The 25,776-nt window shown below is 37.4% G+C and overlaps 1 protein-coding gene across 2 annotated transcripts in view; it reads right to left on the reverse strand.

Moving 5' to 3' along the window:
- Window positions 1-25,776, reverse strand: part of triob (trio Rho guanine nucleotide exchange factor b) — a 237,165-nt gene that overhangs the window by 141,346 nt on the left and 70,043 nt on the right. For both annotated transcript variants that reach the window (XM_061951061.1, XM_061951063.1), the window contains exons 3-5: window positions 4,285-4,359; window positions 1,838-1,952; window positions 1,002-1,194 (exon numbers count right to left, since the gene is read on the reverse strand). In XM_061951061.1, the coding sequence (XP_061807045.1) occupies window positions 1,002-1,194; window positions 1,838-1,952; window positions 4,285-4,359 (383 nt within the window). The remainder of the gene's footprint in view (window positions 1-1,001; window positions 1,195-1,837; window positions 1,953-4,284; window positions 4,360-25,776) is intronic.

Consider the following 25,776-nt stretch of genomic DNA (forward strand, 5'->3'; position numbering starts at 1 on the left):
TATAAAATATATTGTATTTGAATAGGAATGATACAATTCAATATGGTTTCAAAACAATTAATGCTAATGCTAATGTCCAACTCATGTCCCGAGCTGGTCATTCAAGTAAATAACATACTTAATGTACTAAAATGTTACACAATGAAATAAAATAAAAAATTCAAGGTAAGACCTTAAAAAAATACAACCAAGGCAAAGTTAATGTGGACAGCTTTGTTTTTTCTTTAGCCCACACTAAACCTAATATCTAAGATGAATTTGATTTCTGTTGGTATTATATATTCCATAGTTGAATGATTCAGTTTTTCCATCATGTCAAACCATCATGCTCCAAGTTACCCTATTACTGTAATCTCTTTCAATGCACCTAGAAATATTTAACAATTAATAAATCCTACTTCGCAAAATTTCATTTACCACAGTCAGTCCCGGAACAAGTGCGAAAAACGAGGGATTACTGTAATTTGTAATTAGGAGCCGCTAAGGATATACTGTAACTTCACATGTACTGGTATTTTGTTCAGGCTTGAACAAGACAAAACATTTAGCTTTTGAAAAAAAGTGTGCATTAATTAATTACCAAATATGGTGAATTAAAATTTAAACTCTATAGCAACAGATTAGGGATGTTTATAGGGAGCATTTCATGATGTTCTATACCACTTCTAACTTTGTTGCGAGTTTTAAACAACAAGTAGCTTGTCCAAGTCCAACTTACCGCTGGGGTGAAATGCATCATGGTGTCCTATATATCCAGTTTCCATAGTAACTGGGTCAGAACTAAATATACCAGCACCACATGACCACATGGGACAGAACAGTGCCCCTGTCACTGAGCAGCAGTGCAATTAGCACTGATAAATTAGGACCCACAGCAAACCAAAAGAAAATTGACACATTCCTAACACAGACAAATATGCATAAATACTTACAGTCAACTAACTGTAATCAATCCAAAAATATTATTTTCTCACAGCATATCACAACATGCTCACCCCTACCTCAAATTCAAACTTGGAGCTGCCAAAGTTGGTCCTCTGCTTTTGCCAGAAGTTATCTGGCTTGATGATAAGGGCGACGTGAATGCAAGAAGGAAAGGACTCCTGAAGGATCTTTAGCAGAGGCTTGATGCTGTCCCACTTGGAGCCACGCATGTCCACAATGACCGTGAAGCCATGTCTGACCACCTCCTCACTGCGGTAGTGATCACACTTCAACACATTACTAACATTTTCAAGAAAACAGGATTTTTGACTTAACATGCAGTATTTTATGTAACTAAACTGAAAAAGATACCATGATGAACTTCAAAGTACAACATTTAAGCATTACACATTTCTGCAGCTGCTTACCAGGAGTCATGTTGCTCTTTTAGTCCATAAAAGGTAAAAGGTTTAACTCTGAATCTGTCTAGATAGGAGAGCAAAGCAGATGCAGGGCCTCCTGCTCTAACTCATTCTGACCTCACTATGAAAACAGATCCATAGCAGCCAAATGGCTGGATAAAAAAAGAGAGGGGAGGGATAGAAAGAGAAATAGAGTGAGGACGAGTGAGAGAGAGAGAAGGGGAAAAAAATACACTTAAATCAAAACCCACTCCCAAGGACAATGAGGCAAATAGGAAAAGAGAAAAATTATATAAAAGGAACTTTGACATACAGATATGGAAGAATACATTCTTTTTTCAACTTCACGAGGAACCTTTGCGGACAACGTTGTTGTCCCCTATTCTACATTGTGAAAGTTGAGGCCCGTCTGCTTCATATTAGCCCAGGAGCGCCAAGAGGGTTAACCATTGTGCGTCTGTGTGTGCACATATGTTTTGTGTATGTCTTGCCTGGGGATAGTAGCCAGGTAGGCTATGAGCCTGCGCAGGTCTTCTGCTCGTATTCTATCATGGTTGCTCCGTGCTGGGAAGGTGAGAACTGGACCTCCTCGTCTGTCTCTGCCACCTGCAAGTAATCCAGCAGTGGGAAATATGCAAACATGACAGAACTAAGACTAACACAACTTCTGCACAGTACACTATAGTCCCATACTTAAAATGAATTCTCTACTTGCTGAAGAGCATCTTTGTGATCAATGACAAAGACTAGAAACTCATTCAGAAGCTCCTCAACAACATTCAAAACCAGCATTATCAATATCCCTTCCCTTCTTTTTAATGCCTCCGCCATTATTATAAGACACACTTCTTGGTCTCAGAACACCCTTAGGGTATTCTCAGAGGACGAAGCGCCAGGCAAGCAGTAGCAATTATTTTAGTGATTTAAAATGAGCAACACTCCACACTACAGTGGGTCCTTCAGTACTATGCATTCTGTGGATTGATCATATTGGGAATTTTGTCAATATTAATGTTTTAGTGTATTTTCTGACCACTCTTCAACAAGAAGCCAGGCCACTTAGCTTTTTTGTCATCTATATACATTTTTTTTTTAATTAAAAAAGCTAATAATATTATATTCTTAATAGGGCTGTCAAACGAGCAAAATATATTTTTGTCCAACGTTAACTCATAAGTAATTGCGACTGATGGCAAATAGAAGTTGTAAATTGTTAATACGTTTGTTTTTTTGTTTATTGGAATGTAACGCTAAACAGTATGAATGATAACAGCGTAAAAACATAAAACGGTTATCGTTTTAAATTCAAATTATCGAAAAACTGTGATTGATAACTGCACTTTGATTAACTCTAGGACTGACTGGCACCAACTTGCTAGCTTAAATGATAACATGAAAACAAGAGACAACACCGTCTTTCCCCAATAAAAAACAACATTCTCCAATCTAAACTTGTATAAACACATTGCTGTATGAGCAACTATGCTATTAAATTGTGCACATTGAACCTACAAGCTGTGCTCTCTTAGAACAGTGATCGTTCTGTACTCTGTACAAGACAGAGGTGTTTTCAAGGTGCGTTCAAGGACCGCTGAACAACCGCTGACAGCCTGCCAGAAATAAATAAATAATAATAATAGATTTGGTGTGTCACACACTTTACATTTAAATACATCTTAAAGTGCTAAAGAAGAAAACAACATTTAAAACAATAAAAGCTTAGCCTTCAAATGAGATACAATTCTGGGACTAAAACACTATCAGTGAAGCATCAAAAACACAAAACATGCAAAATACTATAGTAGGTTTTCAACAGTGTGTCTATTTATTTTAGTTATTTAAAAAAAATAATTGGTCAAAAGATTTCACTGTGTGTATAAGTACACAATCAACAATACCATAATAAAATTTATAACCGTTATATTAAATTTCCGTTACATTCCTATTTGTTTATAAAGATCCCCATTAGCTGCTGCAATAGCTCGAGGGTCTAAAAGGGAATACACACATTTATACAGTACATAACAAATAAGGAATAGCAATTAAAATACAATATTTTTGTCAAAACAAAAAGGTACAAATTATTTGCACACAATCCAATTAGAAACCAAAATTAGAACAAAAAGAAAATTGAGTAAATGTATAAAGTCTTAATCTTTTACAAAAAGTGGTTGCATTTATTCCAATGACCAAAAAATGGAGGCAGTGAATTCCAAGCCACCATTGCTCTATACTGCAACGCCTTCTGCATGAATTCAGTACAATCAGTTAAAGTTTTCTCCACTAATTGTGCCACTAATTGTCATCATGCCACTAATTTTCACTCTGTCTCGTCACCTGTGTCTGCCATTTGTGTAAATGTCTGAAGGCGTGTAAAGTCTACTCGGGGCGCAATAACCAGGAAACGTCATGTAGAAAAGGAAAAACTACCTACTGGCGCAGTTGTGTTTTGCTTTATTGTGGGGACAGAAAAGCAAACCCAAATAAGCAACCACATGTTCAAAAAAAGCCCAAATGAAAAAAGCAACTCACTCACAGCGAGAGCAGATGGAAATAACTTTGGTCTTGTGGCGAAAGCAACTTGTCAGGGCTTTAAAGCAAAACGTGCCATTTGATATATCTTATTTTGTCCATGTATGCTCTCTATTTGTTCCTGTGACTAAACATAGGCTGGAATACTGCTGCTTTTCCACAAATATGGTATAGACTTAGGGTCACAATGGACACACTTTAATTGCGCGATAATAAACATTGTGATGTCAAGGAAACTTTTGTTAACTTTGACAGACCTCATTTTTCATTATCTCTTCTATAATAAATAACCACAAATATACACAACATTCCATGCATTACTTGCACTAGGCAAACCTGCAAATAAACAAAAGTATGACTGTTTTGTGATGGAATGTTAAAAAACATTCTGATATGAATGTCTGACCTGAGAGAAAGGCAACCTTCTCCTTGAGGATGGGAAGCACATCAATAGCCTTTATGTCTTCATTGCGATGAAAGCCTAAAACAGAGAAGAGGACAAGAGAGGAGGTCAAAAAGACAAGAGGCTGCAACACAAGCAACAATAATAACAGGACCTGCAGAACAAGAACAAGTTGTTTAACAGAAGTTTTCAATTCACATACCAATGAAGCCATTTATTTTGAAAACGTTTGTTTTAGTTCAGCCATTTTTTTTTTTTACTTTTGGCTCTATCCGCTTGCTGCTCGACACATGCCAGTGTTTCATCCAAGAAACCACTCTGACCCAGACACACACACCAGTGATATCACAATAATGTCGAAAGATACAGCACAAACCACATTTCGGTTGCTGCACAAGCACATGGGCCATTTTGGGTGAAATAATGTAATTTCATTTCCACTCTATTACTTTAATAGATGAACAAGTATGCATCAAATTACAGAACATAATATAAACATTGCTTTTCAGTTATGGTAGCTTCAACATGTTCTAATTAGAATTTAGTAGTAAATCATAAACAGTTAAGTAATTTTCTCAGCTCAAACTGGATTAGTGTCTTGTTCATTGTATATACATACATACATACATATATATATATATATATATATATATATATATATATATATATATATATATATATATATATATATATACATACATATATATATATATATATATATATATATATATATACATACATACATATATATATATATATATATATATATATATATATATATATATACATACATATATATATATATATATATATACATACATATACAAATATACATATATATATACACATACATATTATATACATATATACATATATACATACATACATATAATATATATATATATATACATATATATATATATATATATACATATATATATATACATATATATATATATATATATATATATATATATATATATATATATATACACCGTATTTTCCGCACTATAAGGCGCACCTAAAAACCACAATTTTTCTCAAAAGCTGACAGTGCGCCTTATAACCCGGTGCGCTTTATTACGATTCATTTTCATAAAGTTTCGATCTCGCAACTTCGGTAAACAGCCGCCATCTTTTTTCCCGGTAGAACAGGAAGCGCTTCTTCTTCTACGCAAGCAACCGCCAAGGAAAGCACCCGCCCCCATAGAACAGGAAGCGCTTCTTCTTCTACCCGCCCCCGGAAGAAGAAGAAAAAACGCGCGGATATCACCGTACGTTTCATTTCCTGTTTACATCTGTAAAGACCACAAAATGGCTCCTACAAAGCGACAAGGATCCGGTTCATAAAAAGACGCAATCTCTCCATCCGCACACGGATTACTACCGTATTTCACAGCAACTGATATTCCTGTGAACCGCACTGTGGAACGGGAGCACGTACGGTGAATATTCGCACCACAGGGAATGAGAAGTCATCCTTCACTGTGGTTCTAGCTTGCCATGCTAACTTCCACCCATGGTGATATTCAAAAGGAAGACCTTGCCAAAAGAGACCTTTCCAGCCGGCGTCATCATAAAAGCTAACTCGAAGGGATGGATGGATGAAGAAAAGATGAGCGAGTGGTTAAGGGAAGTTTACGCGAAGAGGCCGGGTGGCTTTTTTCACACAGCTCCGAAGGCGAACACACCTTCACTAAGACGGGCAGACAGCGCCGGACGACATACGCCAACATTTGCCAGTGGATCGTAAATGCCTGGGCAGATATTTCGGTCACAACTGTGGTCCGAGCTTTCCGGAAGGCAGGATTCACAGAACTGCTGCACAACAACAGCGACACTGAATCCGATGACTTCGACGAGACGGAGCCGGCCATTTTTGGATCCCACGCTTGCGCAACTTTTCAATTCGGACACCGAAGACGAAGAATTCGAAGGATTTACGAATGAAGAATAACTTCAGAAGGTGAGCGCTATGTTTATTTTGTGTGTTGTGACATTAACGTTCGAGCAACATTATGTTGCTTTTGCTCTACACCATTTTGAATTTTACTATGTTTGTGATTGCACATTTGCGTACATTTTGGGACAGAGTTGTTAGAACGCTGGTTTTCAATATATTATTAAAGTTTGACTGAACTATCTGACTGTTTTTTTGACATTTACTTTAGCGCAGCGTTTTTTTGACATTCACTTTAGCGCAGCGTAGGCGCGGCTTATAGTCCGGGGCGGCTTATTGGTGGACAAAATTATGAAATATGTAATTCATAGAAGGTGCGGCTAATAATCCGGTGCGCCTTATAGTGCGGAAAATACGGTACATACACCGTAATGTTTATACATACATACATACATACATACATATACATACATACATACATACAAATACACGTTAGGTCATGCTGATGCCGTCACAGACGGAAACACGTCTTAGGTAACACATGAGCCAATCACCACGCCCCTACGCCTGCCTGTACCTACCCGTTCTGTGCCCTATATAAACCATGGTATGTGAATGCTTCTATTAAAATCTCCTGATGATTGAGGGAACCCCTCATGAAACAGGCCTGTAGAGATGAAGTAGTCTTGTGATTATATATATATATATATATATATATATATATATATATATATATATATATATATATATATATATATATATATATATATATATATATATGTGCATGTGTATATATAAGTATATATGTATATACTGTATAATAGGGCTGTAAACTTTTGAATCAGATTAATCACACTCCTAACTTGTGATTAATCTTTAATTAATCACCCTTCAGAGGGCCCAGCCTAGACAATACCCCAATATTTGGATACAAATGCAATTTGGTAGTCAGAATGTCATACAGGAACGATTTTTAAATGTTTTACTGAACTGCAAGTCAGTGATTTGCTCAAAACTTGGTGACAGTAAATCTAGTTCGAATTAAGTGCACATTTTGAAAGTGTTTGCAATAACATAGCAAAAATGGTACAGATGTACACTAAAAGATAATTTACAGTAGTAAACACCCACAAAAACTACTTAACATCTTGCACCATTTAAATAGGCATTTAATCTTGCTTAGTTTAATCAGTTGTCTAAAAAAAACTAAGCTGGTTTACTTCTTCAGATGACAGTGCTGATCTCTTTATTTGGTACAATGCAACCCAAGCTCGTTGTGATTACTTACAGATGTGCAATGTGCTCCAGTAAGCAAAATACATTTACATTCAGGTACAAGTTTTACGAATAAGAAGATCCTGGGTTCGGGGTCTTTCTGTGTGGCGTTTGCATGTTCTCCCCGTGACTGCCTGGGTTCCTTCCGGGTATTCTGGCTTCCTCCCACCTCCAAAGACATGCACCTGGGGATAGGTTGATTGGCAACACTAAATTGGCCCTAGTGTGTGAATGTGAGTGTGAATGTTGTCTGTCTATCTGTGTTGGCCCTGCGATGAGGTGGCAAATGGATGGATGGATGGATGGATGGATGGATGGATGGATGGATGGATGGATGGATGATATGCTGAAGATCCTTAAGGGGAACTGCGCTTTTTTGGGAATTGTGCGTATCGTTCATTATTATTATGAAATACAAGACGAGAATTTTTTTTTTTTAATGCATTCTAACTCGTAAATAAAACGTAAATCTTTTTTTTTTGTAGGCTGTATGCGGCCCACAGGCTGTAATTTGCCCAGGTCTGATATAGGAGAAAAGATGGTGCAAAAGGGAAAAACAATGGAGATTCTGTAGCGCTTTAAACATGTTATGCAACTCTAAGGTAACATTAAAGCTGCTTGTCAGAAAAGAGACAATAGCGCATTCTGCATTGTGTGTTTCCTGTGCGGTGAGCTCTTTCCTCCTCTGTGTTGTTTTATGTAGATACTAGCATGGGCAGACAATACTTACCACTGTTTTATTGCTGCAACACTCTAACTGCAGTCAGGCATGTTTTAAAAAATAAGACTACATTTATTGGACATATGGGCACACAAAATGTGCAGATTGTGTTTGTGTGTTGCCAACACAAAGCTGGTTGATAACCAGAATAATATAGTCAGCTCAGATATTTGTAACTGAATTAAATTGTTGTTTTAATGTTGATGTTAACATATGACAATCTTTTACAGATGCTTCTATTGCTGATTATCATTCTACATGATAACCCATTCATACACAAATCAAAGTACTTTAAGTTACATTAGGCTAAGTTAGCAATGCATTCATAAATTAATTACCATATAGAAAAAAGAAGGCAGAAACGATTTGACAGAAAATATGAGATATTCACAGGCTGCAAGTCTCTGCGAGTACTGTTTATGCACCAGTGGACTTGTACATTATCACAGATGCATGTCTCACATTTACTGTGAACTCATAATTTCAAGACCTTTAACATTACCCTTTATGTGAGAGCATTTGATGTTTCAGAGATTAAAATAATTAAAATGGAGCAAATTCAAACCTCAGATGTTACTGTACAGTACTTGAAAGCAGGATGTTATTTTCTATAGCAGGGGTGGACAAACTACGGCCCGCAGGCCACATCCGGCCCGTTGGTCCCTTTTATCCGGCCCGCCAAATATTAAAACAGAATTGAGCAAAGATCTGTTTTGAGAATTGCCACGACAAAACTGATACTAGACTTTGACCCCCTGGCAAAGAAGGGTGATGAACAACACTGCTCCCACTAAAAGACAATGTAAATGTTAACCCTTTAATTAAATCTTTATGTTTATTTGATGTTCTGATACAATATTGTTGAAAATAGATGTGTTATGATTAAAATAGCCCATGTTTGAGAAGCCTGCTCTAAGTTCCAACATATATAACACAATCCCAGCAGTGATTGTCTCTATTCACTTCAAATAAATTACTTATTTACAAGTCTGCCAAGCATGAAACAAAGATTTTAAATCACTGACTGCTTGTGCATAACACTCATGATGAGAGCAATCCATTTTACTGACAGTCAGAGCCTCATAGCATGATCTGCAGTTTATAGTACTTGCCACTGCAGGCTTCTTTCTAATTCTTAATTGCATCATAAAAACGCAGCACAGCAGAAAAGTATGCATCCTAGCAATAGACTGTGAGACATGCTTTATATCAGTGTTTTTCAACCACTGTGCCGCGGTGCCGTGAGATACAGTCTGGTGTGCCGTGGGACATTATCTAATTTCACCTATTTGGGGTAAAAATATTTTTTGCAAACCAATAATTATAGTCTGCAAATGATGTGTTGTTGTTGAGTGTCCTGGCTGTCTAGAGCTCGGCTGAGTAACAATGTAATACTCTTCCATATCAGTAGGTGGCAGCAGGTAGCTAATTGCTTTGTAGATGTCGGAAACAGCGGGAAGCAGCGTGCAGGTAAAAAGGTATCTAATGCTTAAACTAAAAATAAACAAAAGGTGAGTGCCCCTAAGAAAAGGCATTGAAGCTTATGGATGGCTATGCAGAACGAAACTAAAACTGAACTGGCTACAAAGTAAACAAAAAAAGAATGCTGGACGACAGTAAAGACTTACTGTGGAGCAAAAATGGCGTCCACAATGTACGTCCAAGCATGACATGACAATCAACAATGTCCCCACAAAGAAGGATAAAAACAACTGAAATATTATTGATTGCCAAAACAAAGTAGATGCGGGAAATATTGCTCAAAGGAAGACATGAAACTGCAACAGGAAAATCATAAAAAGAGGAAAAGCCACCAAAATAGGAGCGCAAGACAAGAACTAAAACACTACACACAGGAAAACAGCAAAAAACTCAAAATAAGTCACAGCGTGATGTGACAGGTTGTGACAGTACAGCTACTTTGAAACAACAGCTATATTGATGCATGGTTGGTTATGGTTTGAATTTATATCCAACAATTGCGATAACGACTTTTTACTGTCAACTGAGTTTCATTTTTTAATGATTTCTGCTGGTGGTGTGCCTACGGATTTTTTCAACGCAAAAAATGTGCCTAGACTCAATTTTTTTTTTAAAACACTGCTTTATATAAAAGATCAGCTGAGATATGTATATATATATATATATATATATATATATATATATATACATATCTCAGCTGATCTTTTATATAAAGCAGTATATATATATATATATATATATATATATATATATATATATATACATATCTCAGCTGATCTTTTATATAAAGCAGTGTTTAAATTTTTTTTTTGAGCTATATATATATATATATATATATATATATGTATATATATATATATATATATGTATATATATATATATATATATATACACATATATATATATACACACACTAGGAATGTACGGTATACCGATACTAATATAGTACCGCGGTACTAATCATTTGAAAACGGTACAATGCCACCTTTGAAAAATACCTGTACCATTTATGCTGCTGTGTGGCGGTGACTACAGAGCCGAGGCGCATGATGTTGAGTGTGTCAAAACGCACACAAAAAGGGCATAGTAGCAATACCATCGTGGAGAAGAAGAATTGCAATAAAACGGCATTTCTACTGGTTAATAAAGAGGGTGCGTGATGCGCAATATGGAGGTATTTGGGCTTCAAAACTAATAATAAAGGTGCCACTTTAAAAAGGGAGGTGCAAGCTGCAAGTGTTGCTTTAAAACACGCCTCGCCAAACGTGGCGGTTAGTATTACCACCTATGCTTCAAACTTAAGTAAATATTTAAATAATAAGGATTCAGATCTGCACAAAGAGTTATAAAGAGTGACAGGTAATATTGTAGTTGTTACACCTTCCCTTGTTTTTGGATCAGGAAAAGAAACGGTGCAGCGTCTATGATTCTCATTGATGTATGGCAGAATCCATGTTTCTTCTCCATGTTGGATCCAACACACAATAGTTTGTCTAACTATTGTTATTGCCTCAGTGCCTTGTGACATTTCTTCACCCTACAGACTGAAAACCTCCTTGAAACCAAAGCTATGCTGCGTACAAGCTATTTTAATAAGATCAAACAGGGATGAATGTACTAAATTTGGTCTGGAATGGTAAAAGTAATCCCAGACCTCAAATTACAACATGTGCAAGAAGAAAAATGTCTAATGTCTCCACTTACAAACCACCTAACTTTTTTGGCATTTGAAAAGAGCCCAAACTACATATTGGTGTCATCGTTAAGTCACAGCCAGCCTCAGTGCAAAGAGCCAATCACTGCTTTCAGACCTTAGGAGCACAAGCTGGACATTACATTATGCATCTGTTCCAAGCAAGCAAACCCCATGATGCCAATCATCTGCCTCATAACCATATGACCTCAAACAAATACAAGCCAAAGCGTGTGAGTTTGGAATAACTATACATATTCTCTGTGATATTATACAGGACTATCAGACAGCAATAAGGTGGAATCAAAGATTATTCGACACAAATTATGCCTCAGTTCACCGCTTCTCCAGCATATGCACGCTGTTCTTAACCAGACTTTTTACAAATGTCAATGCCAAAACAAGGACCCATTCAACTTTAATTTACATTCTGTCCATACTGGATTATTGTCATAGATATCAGTGTCACAGTCTAATTGATTTTGAATGTTCTTCCATTTAAAATTCTCCAGGTGGCCGGGTCAAAAAGTGCTTAGTCCATCTTAGTGCATACCGCTGCTCAGGGAGTAGTATGTGGTATCTACAGTACAGTGTGCCGTCTAAAGCTATTCTAATCTCACAAGTGATTTATTTTTAATCACAGCTGCATGAACGTGATCTCTGATGGAAAGTGTCACACTGTGAGACTGATGAATTTCAGATGGCTGCTTCATACTTAATTTCTCAAGCAAACTCCAGAGTGTATTCTGTAAGATGGTGGGAAAATCAAGGGTAAGAAGGTATGTGTCACATTGCATAGCCTTCCTGTGCTCAAATTTGCCAGACTTGGAGGGACAGACAACGCTTGGAAAAAGCAAAAGTGTGGGAATAAAACTGTTTCTGACAAGATTCTTCATTTGTTGGATTCTGGTAAAATTATTCAGGTTTGATGTATTTTGACAGTGATACGTGAAGAACAACAGTAAACAGCTTGCATGCATCTTTGTATGAATGTAATATTTGAAGCGTTTTTGATAGAATGTATACAGTATATGGACGTGTTTGGGCTTGTTTTACTGTAAAACAAAGGTGTTCACAGCACTGTGAATGTGCTAAGAATAGTAGTTCTTTTGTGAAGCGTGGCTGTGACAGTTTATCAAACTTTGGGGTGAAAACGTACAAAACAAAGGTAGACGTGCTGTTAATTTAGTCAGTTTTGATTAGGAAAAAAACACCATGACGTCAGCTATGGTAAGTTGAGCTACATCTATGCAGACCTCTGCAATTGAACAACTCCGCTGGGTATAATGTTTTTGCTCAGTAGAAGACTGGTGTTACTTAATGCAGGAGTTCAGAACATTCAGCAGATTCTCCCATTGCTGTAAAAAACACTCAAAAAATAACAATAATCAATTACTAGTTAACTAATCCCATTACAGAGAGAGATGAAAACCGTTATTACTAAAATAAGAAACACAATTGAGTCTTTATATTTAAATACATTATCCCAAAACAATTCCAAACTCAAACATCTACACCACAACATGATAATAATCACCTAGAACACCATCTAAAGCAGTTCAGAATCAAAATCAATCCATCTATAAAGGTGTCGTAAGACTGATGTTGAGGAGGTGGTCCATCAACAATCACTTTATTGAAGAAAATTAGATATTGTCGGTCGTAGTTATGTCAAAACAACATCAGCAACCAAACTAGTTGTTATTTGAACAAGCAGCCGCCCTCTTCAACTCGCAACAACAAATACACACACACTCTTGCTCAGCTCCTGACGTGATTATAACTACAACATTTATTTAATCTGATCATCATTTGGATTAGAATGTTACTGCGTACATGGACTCGGAAAAAAAAGATCTGATTATGACGTGCATTTTCATGCATCCCACATTAAATCGGAATACTTTACTTTGACATGCGCAGAACCGAACATAAACGGAAAGGTGTGTTATTATTTGTGCTACGGCGCCATCTTTTGGACCAAAGCTCACTGAAGGTGCTGAAGAATCATTCAACTTTCACTGCCAACAAACATGGCTCTGTGCATTTCTGCTTGTCTGACGTTATCACGATTTTTATAATTGTTTTCCTTCTGTTCACTACTTTTGTTTTACCTCTCTTTTTGACATTGAGCTGTTCTGTGCTTTTTACGTTGTGATTATGTACAGGTTGCGGTTATTCTGTGTATGTGTTTGAGGCTAGCAGTTAGCACTTGGAGTAGCTGTAATGTTGTAAATAAACAGATCGTTAAGACGATAACTGGATCCCTTTTTTTATTGTTACATTGCCACATGACACTCCAGACCAGTCTTTCTTAAACAGCGGGGCGGGCCCCCATAGGGGGGCACGGTGCAATGTCAGGGGGGGCGTGTAACCTTGGGGAACATGCTTTTTTTGTTGTACCAGAATATGATGAACGTATGTCGCACTTGGCTTCACTGTAACCACGGTGGGGGACGAGGAAGGACTGGTCTGTTGTTTTCTTTATTTTTGATAAGCTTACGATGTTATGCAGAGGTATTGTCATAACAAATGTATCAACAAAATATACTATTTTTAGTCATGGTGGACAGTCGGAGGGGGGGCCGGGGGCGCGAAATATTTTCTTCTTCCCAGGTGGGCCGTAACAGAAAATATTTGAGAAGCACTGCTCCAGACCATATTTTTGTTTTTGCAAGTCTCGTTTTAAAGCAGCAAACTCTACAGTATATATATATAACGCTACTTCTGTACATGTTGAATGGGGGGGAGATAGGAGCAAGACAATCGTTTAATTCCGAGACTATTAAATTTAGTGACCGCTCCACCACCAAAGTATGGCTGACAAAGACATGCACAGTAAGGATAATTCTAACCCGAATTTCGGAAGATGTGTTCTCATGCGCTACAATCCGAATGACTTTCGGCATAAACCTCCCGTCTCGATCCGAATGAACTTTTGAGCCGAACATGTGTGATAGGGTCAGAATATTCCAAAAGGCGTGTTTACATGAAGCATTTTTTTTTCAGTTTGGCTCTTAATTCGGTTCAATGTGTCCATGTGCACATAGTTACTGACTCATAGGCACGGTCTGTAAGTGGCTATCAAAATATTTCGTCTGAAACAAGTTAGCCAGCCAAAGGCTGGGGCTGACCTCTCATTATATGCCAAAAAATGTTTTTGGAATGTCCATCACGAAGTACATTTGTCTTCTTTTTCATCAGACATTGTGGGCGCTATTGTGTGCAGATCACTCGAGACTATTCAGCTTGTCAATCAACCAATCAGAGGACAGAGAAATGCTGATGTTAATGTGCCGACTAGCAGGCTCTGTAAGGTGAATCTGAAAACGGATTAGTTAAAGAAACAGCCCCATTGCTAATAGTTTAAGTGACACCCGCCTGCATTCCTGATCCTGCAGGCGCTTGGCAGATTAAATTGACATGGCAAGCCATTGAAGCTGAAATCTTATTGAACAAAAATTCTAACATACACATTGGCATACTTGCCAACCTTGAGACCTCCGATTTCGGGAGGAGGGGGGTGGGGGTGGGCGTGGTGGGACGGGGGCGTGGTTGGGGGCGTGGCTAAAAGGGGAGGAGTATATTTACAGCTAGAATTCACCAAGTCAAGTATTTCATATATATATATATATATATAAGAAATACTTGACGTTCAGTGAATTCTAGCTATATATATATATATATATATATATATATATATATATATATATATATATATATATATATATACTTGAATTTCAGTGTTCATTTATTTACACATATACACACACATAACACTCATCTACTCATTGTTGAGTTAAGGGTTGAATTGTCCATCCGTTCTATTCTCTGTCACTATTTTTCGAACCCTGCTGAACACCCTCTCTGATGATGCATTGATGTGTGGCACGCACAAAAGTGCTTTCATCAAATGCACTAGATGGCAGTATTGTCCTGTTTAAGAGTGTCACAACATTGCTGTTTACGGCAGACAAACTGCTTTACGGTATACAAAAACGTGACTGCTGTTGTTGTGTGTTGTTACCGCGCTGGGAGGACGTTAATGAAACTGCCTAACAATAAACCCACATAAGAAACCAAGAACTCGCCCTCCATCATTCTACAGTTATAACGTGATTGGGCAGGTATGCTGTTTATATTGTGGGTTAGCAGACTCAGGTCTTCATGGACCTGAGTCCGCCTGAATTTTGGGAGATTTTCGGGAGGGTTGGCAAGTATGCACATTGGCGTTCTGGAAGCAGTGCAGCCAAGAGGCACACTACAAAATGAAAATAATATACTGTTGGGTTCAAATAAATACAATTTCATGGAACAAAATAGTGATCATGTTTAGGTCTGCAAAGAAGGCCTTGCTGGCCCTTACCGTCCACCACTTGTATACAGTATGTCGTTGAGGTTAATGAAATAAACTTACATTGGTCTACATCCACCGATAAGCTTGATAATTATGTTTAGTGATATGCCGTGAGCTGCTACAAGTTAAAACATGCCTCTTAATTCCCACTGTGCACATATCATTTGTGTCCTATTCGGAATCAGAATCAGAATTGTTTTTTAGTGCCAAGTATATTCACACATACAAGGTATTTGGCTTGGTGCAAAAACAGCCAACATGAGCAGTAAGGCCAAGATAGCAAGAACTAATTGAAATTTGAAAAAAAAATTGGAGCACTTGGCAATATATAAAGTAGAATGTAAAAAAGTGTCAAATATATTTACAAAAACCAAAACATGTACACAGGGTGCAAAATATGTAATATATATTCCTGCTGCAAGTGCCTTTGGTGTGCAGGGATATGAGTCATAGTTCTACTTAGTAGTGTTTATCATGTGAACCAAGTGTATAATGCGCTATTACAGGCTATATTTTTGTCTTGTCCCTTGTGTGAAAATCACATGCTGTCACAGTGCAACAAAGTGATAATTGACAAACATCTGTCAGCTTAATCTCCGTGTGTCCCGAGATATACATGAGTACTCAACTTTTCAGTTATTTTTATCACTTTTGAGCATATACTGTATAGTGTCTTTTTATCAGTCTCTATGCCACAAACATGCTTCATTCTCGTTGTGTGTGACCTTCAGTTGTAGTTGGCAGGGGGCCTGGAGACTGTGGTAAGCTCAACTTTCATTGGGTTTCTCATATTGTTGTTACAGTGTGGCTTACAGTAAAAATAACACTTTGCTCCTACCACAACCTTGCGACCTGGATATTACCCCAAAGCACAGAAAACAATACTGGATTAGTGTGTCAAAATGTATGGGAAATGTAGTGAATTAGAGCTTTCGGGACAGTTTTATGCGCATTTAATGCTTTGCTCACATTAAAACAAAACCATTTTGGGGGGTATTTTTTCCCATAATCATAGTTTATAGAAATGTTTATAGTATTCACAATACATTTAAAAATATATCATACATAAATATTATTTATTTTATATTATTAAAAAATGGCTATTTGTTTGATTTCACAAAACACAACCATAATGATAGAATGAGAAATATACAAACGTAAAAAAGACAGAAAAATTTGCATTTTTCTTGTTTTAATGTATTTGGCAGCCAAGAGGATGATATTCATTTTGCATGACTGTCTAACAACTATGGACACTGTAGCGTCTTTAACCTTGAATCGTGAAACCTCGATTTACGAGCCACAGACCAAATAAAAACATGCTTTAGTGTACAAACCTTGTATCAGTGTACGAACGTTGCATCCACCCTGCTGCACACACAATGAACAGTGCTGTCATTAGCTACTGTGTCCTACTTTGTGTGCTTTTTAAGTGTGTTTTTTTGGCTTTTATAGGGCATTTTTCTAGATTTGCTTGCTCAATGTGAGTCCAAAGAAAGCAATGAAAAAGTGAAACATTCAGGAAATATCCGCAGCGTTGTCAACACTAGCTCGCCCCTTAACTTTCGCTGCACGCAAAGATTAACCGACAAGTAAAGTGGATTTTTTCTTCCTAATCATTGTAACGACCTTGCTGTTAAAGTTAAGGAGTTTTGTAATTTCAAACAGTGAGGGCACCACAGGGCTAGTTACAGTGTGTCTGCGTATCAGCAGCGCGACTGCATAATAAGACAGTCCAGCTAATTGTTGTTGTTTTGACGTGTTCTTATAAATAGAAAGTTGATCCGTCACCCCGGTATGTTTGTGTGATTTACAGTACTGTATAGCACTTTGTTTTGTTTAAATTGTATAAACTCTTCCTAAAACTAGGACTTTTGTTGAGGCGAGAACCTATTAATCAGGTTTACATTGTTTCTTATAGATAAATGTCCGTCAATATAATAACTTTTCAATTTACGAACCTTCAAGAACCAATAAAGTTCATGAATCAAGTTTCCAATGTAGTAGCACTCCGCGGTAGATCTAGAAACATTTACCAAGGTACAGAGCAGAACTGCGTCATAATAAGAGACATGAATTGATTAACGTGGACCCCGACTTAAACAAGTTGAAAAACTTATTCAGGTGTTACCATTTAGTGGTCTAGTGTACGGAATATGTACTGTACTGTGCAATCTACTAATAAAAGTCTCAATCAATCAAAGTCTATTATTTTATCTAAAAATCAAGTAAATGTCAGAAACACAGACATCTCTTGAGCAGTTCAGTTCGACACTTCTAAACTATAATAGACATGTTGGAATAATTGTTTGTAAGTTATCACAAAAGAAACGTTGTATTATGAATGCTGTCTTTCGAGGCCTAACAAGAGGAAGAAGGCTCGTAAAACTCCACTGTGATTTCAACACGGACAGATGGCAGGATCTGCTCAACTTCCAGAGGAACTCTCTTTGAAGTGTTAAACGAACTCTCTCTGAAGTATTTCACAAACTCTCTTTCAACTGTTTGGTGACCGAGGTCAACGCTGTTTACGACCCGCTGCCCTCTTGAAGTCACTGTGGTCAGGAGACGGGAGGGGTTATCCATTTTCCTCCAACACCTGCCCCAGCTGGATCCAGGAAGAGCCCAAGCCCGAGAAATCCTCTTCTTGGACTTCAAAGCGACCGAAAACAATGACTGTTTTAGATACTCCCCATTCCTGCTGTGACATGTGTTGGTGCGTGAACATTGAATATTGTAATAAAGAGGAGACGAAAACCTTCTTCGTCAGAGCGTGGTGCAGGACTGTACAGAGAGTGCAGTGGCCATGTCTCTCCTCAATTGAGTCCAAATTCTGTCTCTGTTTGATTCCTTGCCTTTTGTCTTGTTTAACAGATGTCCTCAGTGTTTGAACGTGACATCTTATTGGTCCTTCGAGCCGGATTCCAACACGTCTGACGATTCCAGCATGAGTGAGTGAAACCAGAAAGACCATGGCATCCAAATCCTGATTGAGGAACTGCTTTTTCTTCATTTCGGGCTGGAATTGAAAGACTGACGGAAAATCCGAGGACAACAGGAAGGAAGGCAGAGAGCAGTGAGTACGTTTTAAATTGACGAAGAAAGAAACGACTAAGAAAAAGCGTGTGACTGAGGGTTACGACGCATAGACAAACCCTGTAAATCCTAGGCTCTAAAAGGTAAAAAGGCCAAATAATTAGAGGGACGTCGGAGTCCAACGTCCGTGAGTATTACAATTTTAAATAAAAACTGAATTAAAATAAAAACTGAAGAGGCCAAAATACTGCAGGTAAACGGAACCGCGAAAACTGGAATCCGTAATATCCATAAACAAACATACTAGGGGGTGTCGGGGCCCATAATAATTTGAAATATCCGTGAACCATTATCCTGAGGACGACGGAGTCCAACAGACCTAAAATGGTCTATTCAGAATAAAAACTGAATTTTGTCCGTAAAAAACAATAACCTGGAGGGCGATGGGGTCATGAAACATTGACATTCCCGTAGATCAATATACTGAAAGGTGTGAATGTGAGAGTGTGTGAGAGTAATCGCCATTAGGCTATCACTCCATATTAAAGTTGTGAGAAGTAAATAGTGGGTTATTGTGGATGCTCTAGGCAAGACACCTCCACTGGGGAACCATCTCCAGTAGAAGCGACGTGTACCACAATAATAAATTAAACCACTATCTTATAACAAAGACAAAAGTAATCCTTATAAGTTCGGCTCTGTAGGGGACGACGGATTACTCCAAATTCTCAAAATGGAAAGAGGGACACAAAGAAACGCAGATCTAATATGGTCTATTACAATCTATTTAAACCGAAATAGAAGACAACAACCACAACGTCAGCGGTTACACCCGACTGCATGTTAGAGTTGTAGCAAAGAGGGACATTTTGCAAGAAACTGTCCTGAGAAAAAAAAAATTAACAATCAAAGTAACTCAGCATGACTGTTAAAAGACAACACCAATTAGTCATGTTGTCAGCGTATGCCATTGGTGGTAAGATCGCTGCAAATGTGTTTGTTTGTTTGTTTGTTAGTGTGTGTTTAAGTGTGTATCTTTCCAGGTACAAATTGTGTAAAAACCCCGGAGGTTCAATAAAAATAAAAATAGGTTAAAAGAAAAAGCAAATAGGAGAAAAATCTCAAAGTGCTAAAATGAGATAAAAGTAAAAATAGATGAAGAAATGGGAAGATATCAATAAGAAGAATTGATGCAAAATGGAATAAACTAATGTGTACGACAGAGATAATGGGGGTATTGAAATAAGAGATGAAGAAAAGGTAGACTGAAGATATACATGTATGTTTGGATATATAAAGAGCGCTTTTATATATACAAATATATATATGTATAATTAAATAATGGAACAAATAAAAACCTAGATTAATAACTATAATAAGAGTTGAGATGTATAGTACGATAAAATGATAAAGTGGGTTACATGTTTATTAGCTGAGGAAAGAAGAGAGAAAAAAGAAGAAAAAAAGAGAAATCTCTTCAAGTGTTGCTGACCTTTGCCCTTAAGAGTGCACTCACGCACTTACACACCACCGTGTGTGTGTGTGTGTGTGTGCGTGGCGCAGTGGAGGAGGTGTGAAAGTGAATTTATTACATGTAAATTTAAAGTAGGTTTAACTTTGAAGTGTAGTATAACATTCTTAAGTTAGATTATGTTTTAGACATTTGCAACACCATACATCTGAGTGTTGAGCTAAGATAAGATAAGGACATAACATAGAATAAATAAGGAGGTATGGCAATCAGGAAAACTATCAGCTAGCAATAGACAACTGTTTGCTTTAAATATTGTTGAATAATAATTGCAAATAAGAAATATAAACAATGGGAAGAATGTAAATTCAGAGTTTAAAAGTATAGATTAAGTGACGTATAGACAGTTAAGTGAGTTTAAAACATTACTTAAAAAATACATAAAGTAATATGTATAACATTTGAATTAGGAGGAAAAATAACATTAGCGTTATTAAATCATCTACATAGTGAAAGACACAAAATAAGCAAAATAAAAGTACAATTATGCAAAAGAGAAGTAAAGAATCTAGGACGTTCTCTAAACAAAAATGGACGCACTATTGTGGAAAATAGAAAAACTAAGTACGACAAGTACAAAAACCACAAATAAAGAAGCAAATTAGGTAATTTCTAGGATTAACTAATTATTGTAGAAATTGAATACCAAATTATGCTGAAATAGTAGCTCCTTTAAGTAAATTAATGAAAAAATGAAATCATCTGTAGAGTGGAATTCAGAAGCTAAAGCAGCATTCTGTGAAATAAAAATAGAACAGAATGTGCAATTGTTACAGTAACGAAAATTTTGAAAGCTATCAAATGACCATCAAATTGCTCAATGCAAGCGGCAGAACTAGAAGCACTAATAGAAGCATGTAAAGTAATGAAAGATCAAAAGGTCACAATATATATAAAGATAGCCAAAATATAGGAATGATAAAGTCAACAGGAAAATCTGTAACACATCGGAGAACTGATTAAAAGAAAAAGAAAAAAAGAGAGAGAAAAAAGAATTAGTAGAAGCAGTACAGCTACCAGCTAAAATAGCAATATGCAAATGTGCGACACACACCAAAGGAACGGACACAGTATCAATAGGAAATGCGTTTGCTGACAAAACAGCAAAACAAGCAACAGAAAAGGAAATACATATTTCAAACTACAAACTAGCGCATGATATACTAAAAGATATGCAACAACAAAGTACTCCAAAAGAAAAAGATAAATGGATTTAAAAAACAGAGTCACGTTGATCAAAGAAGACATCTATGTATGTCCAGACAATAAACTAATCTTACCAAAAAATCTATATAAGTGGGTAGCAGTTTTGAGCCAAGGTTGAACTCATGGCTCAACAGGAGGGTTATGAATGCCCTTATACAGAAGTACTATACTTCCTATAGTTTAATTCTTATAAAAAAAAATTGTATAAAACATCTATGCAATTAACTAAATAAGAGTGAAGGAAAACATTATTGTCTGGTCATAGTAGATGCATTTTCAAAGTAGGTAGAAATATTTCCTAAAGGAAAAGCAGATGTGCTGACAGTAGCAAAAGCATTATGCAAATATTTAGTAAAAATGTACATTAACATTACAAGTACAACAGGACTAACACCATTTGAAAGATAGTGGAAAGACCAAGCTAAATACACTTAGCACATAGTAAAAAGGTCATATAATGGGAAACAGTATTTGGGATTGTATTTAAAAAGGTCATATAATGGGAAAAAAAAGTATTTGGAATTGTATTTGTGTTATCAAAGGGACATGTTAACTAACACACTACAAATTCCACTGTGACAAAGTTGTAAGCATACCATTTGATGGTGTGTCAAAGTTTGATAATAATTGGTTCCTGTTTTGGTAATTAATTTGTTCCTTATGGCGGAGCAAGTGGAAAAGGCTACAAAAACTGATTGTGTTGTATGTATAAGCCCAGACAATTACCGTATTTTCCGCACTATTAGCCGCACCTAAAAACCACAAATTTACTCAAAAGCTGACAGTGCGGCTTATAACCCGGTGCGCTTTATATATGGATTAATATTAAGATTCATTTTCATAAAGTTTAGGTCTCGCAACTACGGTAAACAGCCGCCATCTTTTTTCCCCGTAGAAGAGGAAGCGCTTCTTCTTCTACGGCAAGCAACCGCCAAGGTAAGCACCCGCCCCCATAGAAGAGGACGCGCTTCTTCTTCTACTGTAAGCAACCACCCGCCCCCGTAGAAGAAGAAGCGCGCGGATATTACGTTTCATTTCATTTGTGTGTTTACATCTGTAAAGACCACAAAATGGCTCCTATTAAGAGACACGCGTACAACGCAGAATTCAAACTCAAGGCAATAAGTCACGCAGTAGAACACGGAAATAGAGCAGCAGCAAGAGAATTGAACATAAATGGTGCGTAGGTAGAGGAAGCAACAAGATGACCTGCGCCACTAAGACAGGGAGACAGCGCCGGACGACATACGCCAACATCTGCCAGTGGATTGTAAATGCCTGGGCGGATATATCGGTCTCAACTGTGGTCCGAACTTTCCGGAAGGCAGGATTCACGGAACTGCTGGACAACAACAGCGACATTGACTCTGATGACTTCGACGAGACGGAGCCGGCCATTTTGGATGCCGTATTCGCCCAACTTGTTAATTCAGACACTGAAGAAAAATTCGAGGGATTTATGAATGAAGAATAACTTCAGAAAGTGAGCGTTATGTTTATTTTGTGTGTTGTGACATTAACGTTCGAGCAACATTAAGTTGGGAGTGAACAGAGTTGTTAGAACGCTGGTTTTTAATATATTATTAAAGTTTGACTGACCTATCTGACTGTTTTTTTGACATTCCCTTTAGCGCAGTTAGATGCGGCTTATAACACGGGGCGGCTTATAGGTGGACAAAGTTTTGAAATATGCCGTTCATTGAAGGCGCGGCTTATAACCCAGGGCGGCTTATGGTGCGGAAAATACGGTACTCAAGATGAGTCAAAAAAAGTTGAATTGAAGTAATGAGCAAAACAAAATTAACCCTGTAGCTAAAGAGACAAAACAGAAACCAATATTTGATAAATATGTGAAAAAAGCTAATTATACCTGCATTAACATGCAAGGCTCTGTACAACAGTTAGGAAGCGTATCATCAGATAACTGCATACACATAGTAAAAGTATCAATATTTGTACAAGAATTGTTAACACGCCTGAACAGTTTGATATCTGAACATTGGAAAATAACTAGACATGATGTAAACTGGCAAAGTGTTGTAGATCCAACTTATATTGATGGGTGTCCAAAGAAGTATATCTGACGACTATAAATTGGTAAATCAAGTTGCAGCTGAATTTCAATCATACGTCTACTGGTGGTGTACGATTAACAAGAATGTTGACAGAATAAACTACGTCCACTACAATGTACAGGGATTGGAAAATTACACAGGCCAAGACTTGAAGCCGTCGCTAATCAACTCGCCACCGCCACCTTCTTTATGGCTTTTCAAAACCGTATGGCGCTGGACATGTTGTTAGCGGAAAGAGGGGGTGTGTGCGCAATATTTGGTGAACAGTGTTGCACGTTCATACCAAACAACACCGATGCAGAAGGTAGCCTGACCAAAGCACTGGAAGGCCTTCGCACCCTCAACGGTAAAATGAAAGAGCACTCAGGCATAGATACATCTATGTGGGATGGGTGGATGGACGGTTTCGGCAAATACAAGTCTTTGGTATGGCCGTGTTCAGCAATACTGACGTTGTGTGGATGTTGTTGTATTCCCTGTCTGTTCTCTGTTTAACCGTCTGATTACCACAGCAATTAGCCCAGCAGATGATAAAACTGTTCAGATGTACTTCCTGGTGGACGACAAGGAAGATGAATCTGAAGACGAGGATACATACCAGGATGGTGTTCCTGATTTATTTCCAGAAATGTCATAAATATGAGGAAAAATGTATGTTCAATTCTGAGTGCAAACATAACTTTGTCGTAAGGAAATGAACCATTAACTGAAAATTGCAAGAAGAAGTTATTAGGGATAAGGAGATTATGGGAACGTTTTTGCGATAAACAGGAGGGAATTGTTGGAATAATTGTTTGTAAGTTATCACAAAAGAAACGTTGTATTATGAATGCTGTCTTTCGAGGCCTAACAAGAGGAAGAAGGCTCGTAAAACTCCACTGTGATTTCAACACGGACAGATGGCAGGATCTGCTCAACTTCCAGAGGAACTCTCTTTGAAGTGTTAAACGAACTCTCTCTGAAGTATTTCACAAACTCTCTTCCAACTGTTTGGTGACCGAGGTCAACGCTGTTTACGACCCGCTGCCCTCTTGAAGTCACTGTGGTCAGGAGACGGGAGGGGTTATCCATTGTCCTCCAACACCTGCCCCAGCTGGATCCAGGAAGAGCCCAAGCCCGAGAAATCCTCTTCTTGGACTTCAAAGCGACCGAAAACAATGACTGTTTTACATACTCCCCATTCCTGCTGTGACATGTGTTGGTGCGTGAACATTGAATATTGTAATAAAGAGGAGACGAAAACCTTCTTCGTCAGAGCGTGGTGCAGGACTGTACAGAGAGTGCAGTGGCCATGTCTCTCCTCAATATTGAGTCCAAATTGAATTCTGTCTCTGTTTGATTCCTTGCCTTTTGTCTTGTTTAATAGATGTCTTCTGTGTTTGAACGTGACAAGACATATAGGCAAATCAATGCTTCTCTGATACAGTAGTTATTTTCACTACACATTTTATATTATGCTGTCTGGAAATGTACATTTTACATAAGAAAAATGATCTGGTTAATCTCATAATAGAGAAAACTTTACTGCGCAATGACACCTGTGAAACATCATGCTATACAAATAAAAAAAAACACCTCTCAATATGAATTCTGTTTTGTTTCCTTTCAAGGGGAAAAGCAAGCAGACGGAAAGCATGTGAAAAATGTACAGAGTTAATGTTGAGAAGAGTGTATACTATAAGCAGTTTTTTTCTTCCTCTTTCATCTTCAGGCAATTCGTCTGGTTTTATGTGCTGCATTCACACCTCGGTGGGCTTGAATAACAACCTCGCCTTTGTGCAAAATGAACAAATATTCAACTTATTCCCTTTTGCTTTGTTCTCATCTTAGATGAGGCATCATATTTCTACCTCCTCTGGTTTATGTTTTTGTTTTGCCTCACTATTGGGAACTGTCTGCATCACTTAATCATATTTAATGCGTCTTATTTAAAGGCCCTGGAGTCCAGACATCAGTGTCAGTAACTGTTTAAGCAACACAAACCGAGTTAGGGTTTGGCTTCATGACAAAAATCTAAATCACAATTAAAAGAACGTTTTACATAGATTTTGGTTAATGCACGATTATCACACTCTTAACTACTACCTTACTTTTTGGTCAAGAGTATATCTTCCTTAGCCGCTAAAAGCCATAATTGGATAGATTTGTGTTAGCCCTGCCCACTAACTTTGATGGCTGAATTTGACAGACAAAAATAATTAATGAAGCGTTAACATGCA

Source organism: Nerophis lumbriciformis, linkage group LG04 (assembly GCF_033978685.3).
Source record: "Nerophis lumbriciformis linkage group LG04, RoL_Nlum_v2.1, whole genome shotgun sequence".
NCBI classification, from domain to species: Eukaryota; Metazoa; Chordata; class Actinopteri; order Syngnathiformes; family Syngnathidae; genus Nerophis; species Nerophis lumbriciformis.